The 18743-nt window shown below is 39.1% G+C and overlaps 1 protein-coding gene across 1 annotated transcript in view; it reads left to right on the forward strand.

The window, feature by feature from the left end:
- Positions 1–18743, forward strand: part of PKHD1 (PKHD1 ciliary IPT domain containing fibrocystin/polyductin) — a 409206-nt gene that overhangs the window by 115728 nt on the left and 274735 nt on the right. The window contains exon 36 of the mRNA XM_059701438.1: positions 13205–13361. Within this exon, the coding sequence (XP_059557421.1) occupies positions 13205–13361 (157 nt within the window). The remainder of the gene's footprint in view (positions 1–13204; positions 13362–18743) is intronic.

Raw genomic sequence — 18743 nt, forward strand, 5'->3', positions numbered from 1 at the left:
GGTGTGGGGGGCTTTGCTCTCCCTGATAGCCCAGCCTGCTTCTTGGGAAAAATTTCTTTATATCACCCCACATTTGTTCCCTTTGAGGGGACTCATAGTCACCTTGGCTTTTCCAGCAGTGACACCAGCCTGCTTCCAAACTGTGTCCTCTTTCCCTCTGGTGCTGGGCAGGGACAACTCCAGACACAGTCTCTTGCCTTTAGACCTCCAAGGTGCGAATCAAGTGCTGGTGCCTTTTCCATTAAGCTCTCCCATTCATTCTCTTTAATGTCCTCTCATTTGGCTTAGGTGAGGTGGGAATGGAGATTGAATATATCACAAGTTACCAAACATTGCGAAGTTGTGTGGGATAAGTATTTTAGCAATATATGCAAACCCCAGTGGAGGCAGAAAAGGAAGGAGAGGGGACAGCTAGCTCTGCCTTAGGTTGAGGGGACACTAGTTAAAGCTTCCAGAGAAAGAGATATGACGTGGCTTTTGAAGACTGAGCATGTTTTTGTCTGGTAGAATGGGGTTGAAAGATCTAGAATAAACGAAGGTACTTGATAACTTCCATGAATGAAAGCATGGAGACGTGAAACAGCAGAGCATGTGTGGGGAAGGATGGATGATTTGTATCTGGTATCACATGAGGAAGAGGCGAGTAGAGTGGAGAGGTGGACAGAAACTTGAGAATAGAGAGCTGTATATGCAGAGAGTTGCCTTCATTGTTGGTTTTCCTTTCTTTATCTGGTAGTAGGAACTTGAAAAACCCATTTAACCTCTTTGGGCTCCAGTATTCTTAGCTGAAAAATGAGGAGACTGGATGCTCTAAAATCCTTCAATTCCAAATGAGGCCCAAGAGAAGTATTGAGCCAGTTGGGTAAGTTTAATTTTTAATCTGCTGGTTTAGTCCAGAGAATTAAGAGCCCAAGAAGGTTAATCATTTAAGTAAAAACAAAGAAACATCTTTTGTTTTCTAGTTTTTTAATTGTGGTAAAATATGCCTAATATAAAATATACCATTTTAACTATATTTAATTATACAGTTCAGTGGCATTAAATACATTCACATTGTGCAACCATGGCCACTGTCTAATCTTTAGAACATTTTCACCTTCTCAAACTGAAACTTTATACCCATCTATATATGTAAAAGACTAAGCGACTGTTAGGACCAGATGACTGGACAACCGGCTGGTAGCTATGATGCGCACTGACCACGAGGGGCAGACGGTCAATGCAGGAGCTGCTCCCTGGTGTTCAGTGCACTCCCACAGCCAACCTCCCATGCCGGCCAACCTCCTGCAGTCCCTCCACCTGGCTGGCTGGCCCTGATCAACCCCAATTACAGGCTAGGCCGTGAGACCTCACCTGTGCACGAATTCGTGCACCGGGCCTCTAGTTAAGTAATAACTCTCCATTCTCCTGCCCCCAGCCCCTGGCAACCACCATTCTATTTTCTGTTTCTATGAGTTTGACTACATAAGTACCTCATCTAAGTGGAATAATACAATATTTGTCTTTTTGTTACTGACTTAATATCTCTTAGCACAATGTCTTTGGGGTTCATCCATGTTGTAGCAGATATCAGAATTTCCTTCCCTTTTAAGGCTGAACAATATTTCATTGCATGTACCACACTTTGTCCATTCATCTGTGATGGATGCTTGATCTGCTAATGCTGCTATGAACATGGGTTTACAAACATCTGTTCAAGTCCTTGATTTCAAATTTTTTGGATATATACACAGAAGTGGAATAGTTGGATCAGATGGTAATTGTGTTTAATTTTGTGAGGAGCTCCTGTACCATTTCCAAAGCGGCTGCACATTCCTACCAGAAATGTACAAAGGGTTCCAATCCAATTTCTCCACATTCTCACCAACACTTGTTTTTTTTTGTTTGTTTGTTTGTTTAAATAATAGTCATCTTAATACATGTGACGTACTCTCTTAGTGTGATTTTGATTTTGAGTTTCCTAATAATTAATGATGTTGAATATCTTTTCATACTCCCGTTAGCCATTTGTATACCTTTTTACACTTTCCAATTAGTTGAGTATAGTGGGAAAGAGGAGGGAGCGGAAAAAAAAATGTGTCTGTTTCATGTGATTGATAGACAATCTCTCTCAATTTTCTAAAACAAAACCGAAAATTTCTGAGGCAAGGGACATTTCATCTGGAGAAGGTGATGTCAGAAAGATGCCAAGTAGTAAGAAATGGGGATGATATAAAGCTGTTCCATAAGCTTGATAGCTTTTTCATGGGATCTACTGATGTGGTTCATATCTACTAGAATGCATGCTGAATAATCTTGTAGCAGTGACTTAAAGTCACACTTTTGAAATGAGATATTGGAACATATATCTAAGTTTCATTAACCCCTAATTAATAGAGGGCCTTGTTGGGAATTATACTTCTTCCCATTGGGAAAAATGGGAAAGTTTCTCTCTCTTTTTTTTTTTTTTAAGGCAAAACAGAGCTACATGAATAATTAATTTTCAGCAAGTTGAGAAACTCATTTCTAGAAAAGGAATAATCCCCTAACATTTGGAGAATTCTGTAAAAAGGCATTTTGCTTGTGTTCTGAGAGGTGTTTTGTCCTCTGATAAATCTCCAATATTGATCATTGAATTAATCCATCCTTGTGTCCCTCCATAGTTGATTATTGCTGCTTTAAGGCTTGTTACATAGAAGTCTTTCTGGCTTTTAAATTTCTAAACTTGGGTGATAACCATGTCTTTGGATTGTTTAGTATTCACCATGGGTTCTGAGTTTTCTGCCTTTAAAGACATATAATAAGGACAGTTTTTCAAGTGTTTGTATAAACTAAGTGTATATGTTATATACATGTGTTTATACATTATATGCATTTTATACAATGAATTCCAGGTGACGGCAAAGTAGATGATTAAAGTATGTTTTGATATCTGGAAATTATATTGAGCTTTATGAATTTTTGGAAGGGCTTTGGAAAATTTTTGCTTTATGGGGTTTCTGTGAAGAAGAGTTTACTAGAAAGGAAAATGTATATTTTCCATAATTCTTATTTATCACAAGCAATAAATTAGATATAACATTTTTTAAAACAGCTTAAAGCATACTGCTTTGATATACTAAATAAATGGCAGTTTATTTTTGGATTTTTTAAAAATCATGGGGATATTTAAATTACATAACCACCTGCTTGTCACTCCTACCCATACTAATAACTGGCATGTGAAAATTTGGAAAAATAAAACACATATTTTCCATCATGTCAAAATGGCATGTGGTTTTGATCCTGAGAATGGAGGGTTTCCATCAGACTGCCCTATCTGAAATCTCTGGGTCTATTTCCTCCCTTGCCTGGACTGCTGTTACTGGTAGTTGGTGTTATTCAATTATCTCTACATTTTAACCTTGGTGTTTACCTCTAATGTCACTCAAGTCAGTAGATGATTCATTGCATCTGGAACCTATAAACAGGTTTTGGCAGAAAAAGGACAATGTGTGGCAGCTGCTTTTGGAGTAAAGGGGACAATGCATTTGAAACTGGGCTCTAAGAGCTTAGAAATTCAATTACGCATTCATGGTCCAGGGCTAGGTACCACAATGCCTGGCCCCTGGTGAGCACCCAGTGAGTGCTCATGAAGATGATGGTGATGATTTTAATCAACACGGCCTGTATTTACAAGAAAGGCATCTGCACTGCAGTGGACAGGCAAGTTCCCCAAATTATAGATTTTTGAGATTTCCTCTCAGTTCTGAAACACATCATTTAATCTTTCTGGATTTCCTCATTCCTCATGTAGGACTGATGATTTGTGATGTTAGCCTTACAACAAATAACATTTTGTATCATCAAATACCAGACAATACATGTATGAATGCTTCCTGGTAAGACATGATGCTACTTAGATATTGGGAGTTCTAAAAATATAAATTAACATTTCCTTTGTCTTCCTAAAAAGAACATCAGTCTTTACTCTGAAGCTTAAAACGTGAGGGAAGGGTTATTTAGTCAAGGCCAGTGAAGGTACCTGGCACAGGATGGGTTTCTCTGGTTTCTGAGCTTGGTTTCCTTTGCAGAGCATTGAAGCTTTGCCCTTTTGTTGTGTGAGGGAATAAAAAAGTTAGCTCTTCTTTTTCTCCTCCGGAAGCAATGCAAGCAAAACCAATTATATTTAAATAACCATTCTCAGAAGTGGAGTCAGAATCTGGGACTTAAAAGTTTCTATCTTCCAGAGGACACATGTGGTGGCTGTGCTCAGGATCAGGAAGGCTGTGTATGTCTTCAGCCTAAATAGAGAGAGGTCGTGAAGCCATAGCAGTCCTGTCGCATTTGCTGTTTATCTTTATTTTTAAAATATATTTTATTGATTTTTTACAGAGAGGAAGGGAGAGAGATAGAGAGTTAGAAACATCGATGAGAGAGAAACATCGATCAGCTGCCTCCCGCACATTTCCCACTGGGGATGTGCCCGCAACCCAGGTACATGCCCTTGACCGGAATCGAACCTGGGACCCCTTAGTCCGTAGGCCGATGCTCTATCCACTGAGCCAAACCGGTTTCAGCGCTGTTTATCTTTAATAGTCTTAGCACTTCCTGAGCAAATTAAAGGTCTATATCAGGTCTTTACACTTCTTGGCATGATAAATTTAAAAATTCTATGTTGCATGTCCTGTAGGTGGAGATTCACTTATGTAGTGAGAGAAGCCCCCGGGGCCTTCTGCCCAACAGTAACTCCCCTTTTCAGCAGTAACTTCAATGAAGGAAGAAAAAGCAAACATGTTCACTATGAAAATTACTTCCCAAAGAAGGCCATTATGGTGTCATCTTTATTTTCTATTGCTGCATAACAAGTAACGACAATCTTAGTGACTTAAAACAACTCCTGTTCATTATCTCACAGTTTCTGTAGATCAAGTGTCAAGGCATAAAGTAGCTGGGTTCTTTGGTCAGGGTCTCATATGACTGACACCTTAATAGATACATTTTCACCTGGAGTTCAAGGTCTTCCTTAAAGCTCACTTAGGTTGTTGGCAGACATCAGTTCCTTTCAGCTCTAGAACTGAGATCTTCATTTTCTCGTTGGCTGGGACCATTTTCAGCTCTTAGAGGCTGCTCTTGGATCCTAGCCTTATGGTGGTTCACATAATCTTGAAGTTGGCTCCTTTGAAGGCCAGTGGAGTATCTCTTCTTTTAAGGGCTCATCTGAATAGGTGAAGTCCATCTTCCTTTCGGTTAACCCAAAGTCAATTGATTTCTGAACTTAACTACACCTACAAAATTCCTTCACCATTGCCACACTGTAACGCAGGGGTCCTCAAACTACAGCCTGCGGGCCACACGCGGCCCGCCGAAAACATTTATCCGGCCCACTGGGTGTTTTTGCCGCCGCTGCCTGTCCTGCTTAGCAGCCAACTCGTCCTGGGCCCGCAGTGCGCATGTGTGGAATGTCTGAGGGACAGTGAACTGGCCCCCTGTTTAAAAAGTTTGAGGACCTCTGCTGTAATGTAACCGAATCATGGGAGTGATTCCCCCATGGTGTTCCCTGGCTCTGATCCTAATTAAGGGAAGGGGATTGTGTATGGCAGGTACTCCAAGGCCAGGAATCCTGGGGAGTATATCAGAATTATGCTTACATTTGGGGATTTGAGAAGGTCTCTAGACACAGCCTTTGTAAAGGTCAGGTTCTGCTGGCCTTGCCATGATCTGTCCATGTCTTCCCAGAGTCTACATATTTCCCTTATTCCTGGGCTTTCCTGGAGAACCAAGGAATGGACACACTCTGAATCACTTCTGTTCCTAGAGGCTTTAATTAGGCTTTTGTTTTAGAGGTTCAGGTTTGTGGTGGCCTCTGGGGAGGTCACACATGAGGGGATCTAAACTCTTGGTAGAATATCCATCTCTATATTTAGTATTTCTCAAAGCTGGAGCATGTCTGCTGCCAATACAAAGACTGGGAGAAAAGTTGGCTTTGTCTGGTTTGGATCCAAATGTAAGAAATTGGTGTGGAGTCACTTCAGACCCAGTAAAGTGTCTAGGCAGCTCCTTGCTTGTGTGAGCCATGGGCATGATTCCTCCAAAGAGGCAGGAAAGGAGTAAGGGAACCACTAAGGGGAACCCAATTTGTTTGTGTTCATCAGAAACCAGCCCACTTTTCTAATTGATTGTTTACTACCAAGTACCTTGATGCTTCTTTAGCCTGGGAGCTAAATGTAATCGAGTTTTGTTTGCTTTTGTAAAATAATTTTTTTTTTGCCCTTGAGGAGATCATTATTTCTATTGTATGAAGATGGTGGCCCCACATTAAAAGTAATTAGAGCAGATGGCAGTGCATACTTCTACTGTAAAATATGCGGATGCTTATAAACTGGTTTTCATTCTCTGGGCTTCCTCCTTTTCTCTGTGCAGCCACATATTCGAGAAGGAGGGGGAAAAAGGTTCCCCTGGTGTATGAAACAGAAGCTGTCAAAGGTTCATAGCAGGGAGAGTGCGCTCCCGTGTATTCAATCACTAAAATTAAGTGTTTTCGAAGGCGGTGCAGTCACGGGTCCATTGCATGGGGAAATAACACGCTGTAGTCCATCACTTAAAATGTTAACCTTGTCTCTTACTAGTGACTGGGAACAGAAACACATGCTCTGTGCTCGCTGGTTAAATGGCAGTATGTCAGCTCTGTGGAAAAGGCTAGCGTGTATCCGTCAATCTCCTGATTTGGCTCTGTGTACGTGGCATGCACACACACATACACATTTCCAATCATCTTTATGTAGCCTTCGAAGACCTGCTTTATTGCTTACTGGAAAAATGAGAAGAATTGAACCAGTTTCTAGTATTTCAATGTATATTCTTCCCTAAGTTGTTTTTGCTTGCCAGTCCTCAAGCTCTTAGGTAGCTGCATTCTAATGGTCAATTTTTCATTATAGAAAGTTTCATTTTGAACATATTTCAGAGTTGATGGAGTATAGATGTAGTGTGCTGGGCAAATTATAAATAATCAGACAATATCATTTCTTACTGATAGTATGAATTGGCACATATCAGGAGCCAGCAGACTTTTTCTATAAAGATCCAGACAGTAAATATTTTAGGTTTTGTAGGCAATACAGTCTCTGTCACAAACTGAAAGCAGTTATAAACAATAAGTAAATGAATGGTTGAAGCCATGTTCCAATAAAACTTTAATCAAAACATTGGGTCAGTCAGGTTTCCTGTCTGTCTCCTTGCTGACCCTGCAGCACAGCAAGTGGGCTCCTTCCCCAGGCTCTTCCCAGACAACCTTTGGCTCACATCCCAGTCCTGCTCCAAACCTTTGCCAGAGGTGTAGTCCCTGATCATTCAGTATGAATAGCTCCTTTCAACCTTGCACTTGTCATCCACTTCACTCTGTTTCCCCCCCCCGGGCACATTGTTTGTTTTAGGTATTGAACTGTTACCTCTCTAAAATATAAGCTCCATGCAGTCAGGGATTTGTTTTGTTTTGTGCCTAGACCAATGCCTAGTAGGTAGTAGTTCCTCAGTAAATATTCAGAGGCCCGTTTCTTGAAATCAGAGACCCATTTCTTCCTTAGTTCTAGGCAAAAGAAGAGTTTGTGACTATTAAGTGAGATAATACCTGCTCAGTGCAATAAAAAATTGTTAGCCATTATTACTAATTTTAAAAATTAAAAGCATGTAAAATTGAAAGTAGAGAAGGCAATATGTACGTTTTTCAGTTGTGAGAACTAGTGAGCTATAAGTAAAATGTCTAGCTGCCATTATTATTATTATTATTATTTTCTCCAACAGGTGAAATAATATTCAGGCTTATAATTCAGAAGAGACATTGTTGAAAGAGATTTAAAGACCCAAATAGAGAAGATAAAGAAAGGCTCTGTAAATTTGTACTGTTTGTAGACTTTAATAGTCTCATGAAGCTGGAGCGCTACAATAGCTTCCATGTACCAAAGTCTGAACTAATATCAGTATTATTTGAGAAACCACAGAGCATAAGGTGTGTATAGAATTGACGGCTAAGCTAGTGAATTGGGGACAAAGAGTAAATTTGAATTGGGCACAAGTCTCTTGCAAATGTTGACATTTCTTTGAGTAGTCAAACTGCTGGGCAATAGGGAAGGACTTTCTCATATTATCTCATAATCGTGAAGGGTTTATAAGCACCAAAAAAAGAAAGTGATCACTTAGAGCCCGCATGAGCTCAGTAGGAACAAATTATGCCAAAGTAATTGAATTTCCTTTTTGTTCCCTAAGGAGTTATTAGATTATAGGTCAGGGGCTCTATTTGTAATCTTGGATTTGTAGATGTTTGACTTTTCTACAATGAGCATACTTTTTTTTTGTTTTTTACTCAAGTAAAATAATCTCAGCCTGTGCTAATTTATCTGTAGTGTCCAGATTAAAAAAAGACCAGGTGATCAATACACTGGATTTCACCTGTAAGGCAGTCTCCACCAGGGTCAGCCATCCAAACTTCTGAACTCCCATAGCGCCTTGGTTTTGCCTTTAATTGTTGAATTAATCACACTTTATACTAATTATCTGGATATTTGTCTTTTTCTCAATAATATGAACACCTCAAGAACAAAGCTGAAATCACATGTACCTGAGAGAGAGAGAGAGAGAGAGAGAGAGAGAGAGAGAGAGAGAGAGATGTCTTTATATTAGTTTAGATATAACAGGTTTTGGACTTTAATTGGCAATTTAAACATCACCCAACATTATGATACAATTATTTAAATAACCAAGAGTATTAGTTGGGAGAGCAAATGTTATTTAATAATAAATGGTGTGACAACAGTCAACAGTTAACTATTTGGGGGAAAAAAGCAAAAGCTAAAAACAAAAATGGAAAACTTCCCACCAACATACATTCTTAATTAGGTGAGGATTAACATGCAAACATAAAATCTACAAATCAAGAAATGATGTTTATATATGAATGAAAAAAGGGTATCATATGCATAAAATAATAGAGGATGCCACAAAAGAAAAGATAAATATGTTTGCTTTTATAAAAATTAATACATTTCTATGTAAAAGAGCACAGAAAAGGTTAAAAAACAAATTTCAGCTTCATATCAAGTTATTTTAGTTATTAAAATTATATTTTAAATTATGGCATAGTAATTATGAACCCAAGTAAGAGTTGACTATTCATTCACTCAAACGTGCTTTTGGGGTAGCTGTTGTACACCAGGCATTGTTGTGTGTACTGTGAATACCAGAGAAAACCAAGAAGCTCTCATGAAACTCTCATTCTATTGGGGGTTGACTAACTATAAATAAATAACTGTATACCATGTTTCATTGATGATTAGTGCTTTGGAGGAAACAGAGTAGGGTAAGGAGTGTAGAGAACGTTGGTTACAGGGACCTGTCTTTTCCTATTTCCAAGGCTTTCATGCTGAAGAAGACATTCTGGTGAGGTGTCAAAACACTTCTTCCTTGTCTTTGTCATCGGGAGACCCTATGACTAGAGAGATTGCCACCATCTCCCTCCTCCATCACCCCAGCTTAACACATGCGCTCACAAAAAGGTCTTTGCTTTGCCTGGTTGTTGCAACTTGCTGATCAATGACTTCTTTCAAGATATCTCTGGTGGTGTTGCTAATACATTTAAGGTGACATGTGAGATTTGCAGACGCTGCACATTCCCTAAAGTTCAGAGAAGTGCTGACATGCTGTAAGAAGAAAACAAATTGCATAAGCTTCCTAGCCGAGGCAGGGAAGTGTTTGCTTATGTTTTCTTGTCTGGTTTATTTGGGGCTGCATATACTGAGGTAAAGGTGAGGGCATGTTCTGGATAATTCTTAAATCTCTATTTCCCCACCCACCTCCTTATGCCCATGAGGAAATGGTTTTCTTCACCTGCAGAATGGTAGTGAGTGATTCATTTATCTCAAAGAAGGGAACTAAAGCTAAAGGCTGAGCACCTTGAGAGCTAGCATGGAAAGAGCTTAAAGCATTTTCGGTGAAAGTGAAACCTACGTTGACCTATAAGCTGGGCTGATGACACAGAGCATAGCTTTCACATCATATTGATATCTGCTCAGAGACTTTTAAATATATTGACAAGATATCTTTTATCAGTACTGTCACTCTTCTTTGCTTGGATCAAAGTGATAGTGATTGGAGGATAAAGATGTTGGAAACTGAGCCATCCCCATTGTTTTCATGGGGCATTGCCCTGTGTAAGCAATGATACTATCAGTGTGTCAACTCTGAAATTGTAGCAGAGATAAAATTCTTATGGCACAGCCCAAGCCGGTGTGGCTTAGTTGGTTGAATGTCGCTGGTTTGGTTCTTGGTCAGGGCACATGGCCACGTTGTGTGCTCAATCCCCAGTAGGGGGCATGCAGGAGGCAGCTGATCCATGTTTCTATTTCACATCGATGTTTTTTCTCTCTCTCTCTCAATAAAAAATATATTTAAAAATAATTCTTATGGCACATACTTACATTCATGGATTCACTGACAACTTGCAGTAATGGAGATACATTGCTCTTCTACTTCCCCAGGTAGCTGTTAGATAGTTGCATGAATTTTCTAGGACTTTTTGTATTTAATCAATCATGTACTAAAGCATGAATCATCAATAAAAATGTATACATTTCAGGATACCTTTATTATTCTAAGGAGAAGTTTGGGCACAGGAAAGCTTGGGTCTTTTGAAACTTAATGCTTGATATTTGTATTCTTTTGGCATCTACCACACTGAATAGAGAAAGTTAAGGTGGAAAAAATTGGTAGAAGATTTCATAGGGAAACTGAATCTAAATCTTGGGCTTAATTTAGATACAATCATCATCTGGTTTAAATTTAAATAGAGTTTGAAAACAGAAAGGAATGTGGGCTAAATCCCACAAATCAGGAGATCTAGGGGATATAGCACTTTTAAAAAGTATAGGCCTTATCACCTGTTTGTCTATTTATTGTATCTGGAAAGTGCTTAGGCATATGTCGTATGTAATATCCATAAATGTGTACATGGAGTTAACAGGTAGATTATTCATTTAAGAAATTATATAACTGATTTTTATTGTGCACTTATTATGTGCCTGACACTTTTTAGGTGATTAGGAATATAACATTGACCAGAACAAACAAAGCACCTGCTATTTATTTACTTGAGTAAGCTCAATATATGATAATACATAAGGAATTCTATGATACAATACCTGGATGAAAGTATTAAGGGAGAAGGAGTGATTAGAGGTATTATTTTAATGAGGAGACAGGGAAAGATGTGTTATTTGAGCAGACACCTGAGTAAAATAAGAGAGTGAGCCATGTAGATACTTTGTGGAAGAGTGTTCCAGAGAGGCCACCATGAGTGAAAAGCTTGCTCTGCATGATCCAGTCTCTTTCTACCCCAGTGGCTCTTGACACAGAAATTAAGCTCTTTGATCCTTTGCTTTCTCAATTGTAAAGAAGACATAACAATATTCGACCTTTCTCTCTGCTGGGTTGGGGCTGAGTATAGCAATGTTTGAAGATTAAGACAGCCCTAACCGGTTTGGCTCAGTGGATAGAGCATCTGCCTGTGGACTGAAGGGTCCCAGGTTTGATTACAGTCAAGGGCATGTTCCTTGGTTGCGGGCACATCCCCAGTAGGGGGTGTGCAAGAGGCAGCTGATTGATGTTTCTATCTAATCTATGTTTCTGGCTCTCTACCCCCTCCCTTCCTCTCTGTAAAAAATCAATAAAATATATTTTAAAAACAAAAAAGGTTGACAGGACAAGCCAAGATGATATAACACAAGGAAGGCAGCAAATGATACATACACATGTTTCAAAGTAAGAGAGAAAGTCTTTAAAATTCGCTTAGAGCTTTGGCAGGCAGTGCTAATTCTAAGTCACAAAATGTTCCCAAACTAATGAATGGAAGATACCAAAGGAATGGTCTTCCTTTGACCCCCTAAGACTTTCTCTCTTACATTGGGATGACTCACTGATTTGTTTTCTCCTTTGCAGGTATAGAAAATGAAAAGATCCTGCTTTTCCTTATTTCAAAGCCTTACTGGGGATTGGGTTGAGCATACAACTTGTGACTATTGAGCTGGGTATTAGTACATACTCCTGGAAAATCTACTGGTTCTCCTGGCAACACATTTTTCTATTTTTCTCTCTCAGAAACACTCCAGGGCACTATTTGCTGTGTAGGTGTAGTTATTGGTATTATAAACATGCCTCCCCTTCTTAATGATCCTCTCCCATCTGCCTTTAACACCTCATGAGAGGACCTTCTAGGCAGTTATTTTATAGGAACTCAGGCTTCACATTTGGTTGGAATCCATGTGGGAAGAAGGACTGTGTGGAGAGAGGCATACACATGTTGTGTGTATTACCTTGAGGGGATCACCTTTTCCATTCTGATTTCATTATATTTGTCATCATTATGGTTCCATAACTGCACAAGACATTTAGACATATTCTTGGCCTCTCGTATGAGCCAAATATTGCTTTCTGTGATTTTAACACCTTTCTTTTGAAAAAAACATATGATTTCAGTGTGACCATAAATAGGAAAGCCCGAAGTTTTGAGAGGGAGCCTAAAGGCTGGATGGGGAGGGGGTGCCTCCTCCTCTGGGCTCTTCCATGTCTTGCTCCCTGCCCCTCACTCAAAGATTCTGGGCTATCATCTGAGGTCGGTTGGCATTTCACCTGTGTCTGGGCTTTTTCAGCACCGATGCACCAAGCACTGAGGGAAAGGCAACAACACAGTAATACCAGAACAGGTAGAGTGTGGGAGGATGGATCTGAGCACTTAGAAAGAAGAATGTTCCTATAAAAAAGGCACTTTCAGTACAGCCAGTGAAAAATGATACCAATTACATAAAGCAAAATGCCACCCATCATGCAGAACATTTTAATTCTCTGTATTTCAGGCTATTTGCAACATTTTTGTCCAAGATTCAATATGTTGTCTGTAAAAATAAAAAATAGAATTTACCCCATCTGTTAGGTAGAAGGGGGCTTATGCTAGCAAAAAAAAGGTGAGGAAAACATTACAAGCCTGTCATTGGAGAATTCCAGCAACCGGGCACAAAGGGGCTTTAAGGATAACTTTGCCCCTTTTTGATTTAGTTGTAGGCAGAAGAGAGGGTGGCTAAGTTTAGTGAGCCTTTTAAAATTATATTTAAATTACGTTTAGTGTAAGGAGTTTATGTTTTGATTGCTCACTCATTCTATCCAGCTTTAAAACAAAACAGAACAACAAAACTCTGTTTTCCAGGGCAATGTTTCCTTTCATTTCTGCCGGAGGTGGTCAAGGGCTTACAGCTGGTTTCCTGAACGGGCGCCACAAGATGGCGACAACGTCACGGTGGAGAATGGCCAACTGCTCCTGCTAGACACCAACACAAGCATTCTCAACTTCCTGCACGTTAAAGGTCTGTAGAATTTGGAGATGGGTGATGACATTAGTATATATATATTTCTATCACTTTTATGGGAAAGGAGGGAGGGTAGTTTTTTTGGATAAGTTCTAGTACTTGTTGACAATTTATTCTTAGACCAAATTGAGATTTTGCTATGGAAGGAAGAAGTGGTCATAGGGTTCAAAATGAAAGCTCTTTCTTTGGATTCTTGTAAGCACAGAGCTTGATTATTTTAATTTTTTAAATACAAGGAAGTCACCAGTTTTCTCAAAGAATATGCTTTCTTACTCAAGCACTTTGTAGTCCTGCTTGTCCAGGGCAGCCCCCACAATGTAGCAAAATGTCCTGACATCGGTTAATGCTGCCGCCTTTGAAATTCCCTGCCAGAAAGGCGGCGTTTTCCTGCTTTTACCCTGTTGTGGTTTTGACTTCCTGGTCCCATGGAAAGTCATATAAATATGCTTCCTTATTGCAAAACCAGCCACTTCGCTCTAGGGTCTGGGAAGCTGGAAGAGGCTAAGAATTTAAATTTCAATTCCTTCACCACATCACCAAGTGACTAATTCAGTCATTTCGCCTCTTTGTTTACTTATGTTAAATGAGAATAAAAAGTATTGCCCATTTCAATGGCTGATAATGACAAATGGTTATCAAAGTGACTTTGGTCATTGGTGAATAAAAATTGCTTGGGAAATGTGATTAGTAACAGATACCTATAAAAATCTTCACTAAAACACTATTTTTTTACTAGAAATATATTTAACAGTTCCAGAAGGATTTCTTCTTGTTAAAGTAAGAGCAAGGCTACATGAGAACAAATATAATATTTTGAAGAGATTAACTGATACCATTTTGATACTTGTCTCTTACAGATGGCATTTTATCATTCTACTAGAGGTCCGGTGCATGAATTCATGCACGGGTGGGGGCCCTCGGCCTGGCCGGAAATCACGGCCTATCCCGGCCTGCTGGCTGAGGGGGAGGAACTGAGGGAGGAACCACAGCCAGTGTGGGGGAGGGACCATGGGAGGTTGGCCGGCTGTGGGAGTGCACTGAACACTAGGGGGCAGCTCCTGCATTGAGTGTCTGCCCCCTGGTGGTCAGTGCATGTCATAGTGACCAGTCGACTGGTCGCTTAGCCTTTTATATATGTAGATATTCTGGAAGCTGTTTTACTTTTCTGTATTAGCAAAGAGAAGTTTGCAGTCAAATCACTTAATTAGTACCCTTTAGGAAAAGTGGTATGTCAATTTAGACTCTTGCCTTTGTGGTGTGTGTGTATAACCAGTGGCCATGGGGAATGTTGACTTATTGACAGCCATCTATGGTCTGCAGACTAGCAATGGTGAAGGAAAATTACAGACCTAAAGCTTCAACTCAGAGAGAAGATACTGGTTCGAGACCTTTAACCAGGACTCTCTTCAAAGGAGTCAAATCTGCTGGAGAATGAGATGCCCTTCAGGCACTTAAGTGTTCTTGCTTTATACCATTTGGAAGAAGTTTTCCCACTAAAAGTCCTCAGATTTAGCCTGAGTCTCTGGATGTCCCATTAGTTCCAGGTAAATGTTCAATCCAGGAATGGTGTTGATAGGGCCAAGAACTGAAGATGGAGAAGAAGCTCCAGAGGGAGGATAGAGGGCAAAAGAAACGCAGGGACGTGCAGAATATACAGTTGGCTTCTCACTCTCAGAGTTTCAAGATCTGAGCAACCCAAATACTTGCCCCAACCTCTCACCTTCCAAGAATGATTTTCTTTAATATTCCTGGTTCTGGCCATATTTCACTCCCATATTATTTAGAATAAATGAGTCCAGTTTGGGAGGGCAGAACCTCATCCTATGCAGAGGGAAGGTCTGTTATCTGAAGTATCCTCTTTCTTTTAGGAAGTGGGACCATTGATAGGAATGTGAGGGTAAGTAGTAGACACCTGTTTCTGTACAGATAGGATACAAGAATTGTTGGTAGGGAGCAGGGTTGCCTAGAATGAAACTCTGAGTTCTTTTATTATAGAGATATGGGTCATAACTTCTAAAAAGAATGAGAACAGAGAAAGGACACAGATCAAATTCAATTCAACAGATGACTTGTGAATGCTTGTTAAGTGGCCTATGACATCTGTATGAGATAGAGAAAACAATGAACAATAATAGTTAATATTAGGAGTGTGTATTATCACTAAAGAAAAACTAATTAAGGAGAAAATAGAAAAGGGTAAAATTTCTAGTTGTAAAATATGTGATGCAGGCAGTAACACAGAATATATTCCAGAGTAATGAGAATGTCAGGGATGTAAGATTAGAGTTGGATGGTGGAGAGATGGTGAAGAGCATATCATTTGTGTCTGAGACCAGTTTTGATCATGTAAATATCAACATACACTTTCCCATCTCACCTATTGGAATTGTACTTGTCTAATGATTCAGGCCAGCACCCTTGGAGGTATCCTAGACTTCCTTCTTCTCATATCCCTGAATCTTGAATATGTGTTGCATACATCAGTACTTCAATTGGTACAAACTTAGTCTTAATCAACATAATTTTGAGCCAGGATCATTTCAAATGACCTATTAATTGAATCCCATGTTTCTGATTCTTTGTCTTCCTTGGTAGCAGAGCCCCAGTTTTTATTTGGGAAAGCAATGAACTTGCTCAAATGCTATCTATTCCTGGCCTCCTTTGTGGTTGAGAGTTGGCCAATGAGATGCAAGGGGAAGTGTGGTACAGGACATCTGGGAAGTTTCCTAGAATAGAACTGACACAATAGGAGGCATGTTCTATTTGTCCTTCTTCCTCTTCCATGCTTCCTGGAATGTTATTGTCATGGCTCCATTTTCAGCTGTCATCTCTGTCTATGAGGTGACTTGTTAAGAATGGGGAAGTAGTCCTACCCAGTTTTTCTCAGTGGATAGAGCATCGGCCTGTAGACTGAAGTGTCCCAGGTTCAGTTCAAGTCAACGGTACATATCTCAGTTGCAGGCTTGATTCCTCATGTGGTCTCACATTGATGTTACTCTCTCTCCGATTCTGCCCCTCTCTTCCACTCTCTCTAAAAAAAATCAATGGAAAAATACTTTGGGTGAGGATTAACAAAAAAACCCCACAACAAACAAACAAACAAGCAAAAAAGAGTGGGGAAGTAGAAGAATGAAAAAACCCAGGTCCTGATGACTTTGGAGTTCCATAGTGTCATGGCAACTGGGACTGCTCACCTTTGAAGTTACTTTTTGTGATAGAAAAACAAGCCTTCATGTGTTTAAGTCATTGGTATTTGACTTTTTTGCGGTATGCTAAAATATCCCCCAATAGTTTATTTTCCATGTCCTTTAAAAATATGTCATAGCTTGTTACTTCTTTCCTCAACCCCACCCCATGGCTTCTCATCTCATTAGAGATAAAGTCTAAAGTCCTCACCATTATCAAACTCTGACCCTTTCATTGACCTTATCTTCCTCATTTACTCTGTTCCAGCTTTCTGTGAATATACCAAGAACACACTTGCCTCAGGGCTTTTGCACATATTGGCCTATGCCTGGAATATCTTTCCTACAAATATTCATGTGGCTGGCTCACCCATTTAATTCATGAGAAAATGTCAGCTTACCAGAGAGGCCTTGTTTGGCCACCTTTTCTAAAATTAAAATGCCTTCCTATTATTCTCTATTCTTTTATTTTGCTTTACTTAACAGCACCTATCGCCACATGACATACTATAAATTTGGTTGTTTAAAATCGGTTTCCTCTGCTAGAACAAGCTTAGAAAGGCAAAAGACTGCACCAACTTATTCATTACTTTCTCTTTAGTGTCTAGGACAGTGCCTGACACATAATGAGGACTCAAAGAATATGTGTTAATTGTTGAATAAATGGACAAATAAAGTGGTGCAAGTCTTGGGTGAAATTTAAGAAGTATAATTTTAAAACTATTGCTCTCTTAGATATCACTTTTTCTAGCTAATTCACTTTCACTGTCCTTAATTATTCTGACTGATATATCTAATATATCTATCACTAGGCACACACACAAATATATATATATATACATATTTACATCATATACATACATATATACATACATATACCTATGTATAAATCTATGTCCTTATGAGTTGTTAGGAATATAAAATTGGTAAGTTATTTTTCTGTTTCTAAAATGAATTTGAAACCAACTCTCAAGTGTCTCGTTGATATAGCACAGCCTTAAACCTCTAATGTCTTCTCTTGGTCTATAATATGTGTGAGAGTATGTGAAGGATAATGAAAAGCTGTCCAAGTATAGCACTAAACCATTATTCTCCTCCTCATCAACAGCAAGTCACTCTCTCAATGTCTGCTACTGTCTGTCCTTTTCATACCCATTCATAGTATCAGAAAAATAGCTGAGTGGGATTTCTTTATTTTTCTGATACCCTACATAGGCTGAGATAAAGCATGGAAAATTTCAAGCCAAAACCACCCCCCCCACTTTCTTAAAAAAATTTTACCAAACAAAATATAAAGTGTTATAGTGGAAGTACTTTCAGTCATTTTCACAATATTACACAGAAGGCTTTCTAAATGAATAGTGTACACCATTGGGAAAGATTAGTATGAAATAAAAGTGAAAATAGGTCACCTAAGAATGACATTTCGGACTACTTCATGAAAATATTGCATCCTCTGTATTATTTTGCCATTCATGGAAGGCAGCATCCTGGTGTCTAGAGGACCAGGCTCCTATATCAGGAAAACCAGCACTTGTGCATGTGGCCCTCAAGAGTCTTGGACTCTCTGAGCTGTACTTACATTTTCATCTGTAAAATAAAATTGACACTTTTTCTTACAAGGACAACTTATATAGTAGAAGGAGGATTATAAATTTCTTTGAGACAATTGGGAATGGTACCAGAGACAAGGGTTTCTCCATTATTTATGATGCTACATACACTGATTTTTGAACTTTATTGAAAAAAATGGCAGATTATTTTGTGACCATAATAAAAGCTTTGACTATAATATTATTTTGTCCTAATTAGCAAACTATGAAGAACTTTTATTTACTTACCATTTCTACTTCTTCCCTCCATTTGTCCTCGCTCCTTTTTTTTTAAGTTGTTTTTTAGGGGGTACTGTTAAACACAAAAGAGAATTACCCAATCAATTAATACTAATGAGCTGGGTTGGAAATAGGCATATTGCCTTGATTTAGTTAATTATATTTTTTGTTCTTTTATGTTAAGATGCCCAACGGCCAGAGGCATCGCTGAATTAAAATTTATTATTTTATTCCAAGTAATTATGATGAACCATAATAACAAAGAAGGCATGTTGCCCTCATGTCAGAGACATTATGCATCCTGGGCTTGTGGCTGCAGTTGGGGAAGCATTCATATTTTCATAATGAAGCAATGAATCTCT

The sequence above is a fragment of the Myotis daubentonii genome, chromosome 6, assembly GCF_963259705.1.
Source record: "Myotis daubentonii chromosome 6, mMyoDau2.1, whole genome shotgun sequence".
In the NCBI taxonomy this organism is placed as follows: Eukaryota; Metazoa; Chordata; class Mammalia; order Chiroptera; family Vespertilionidae; genus Myotis; species Myotis daubentonii.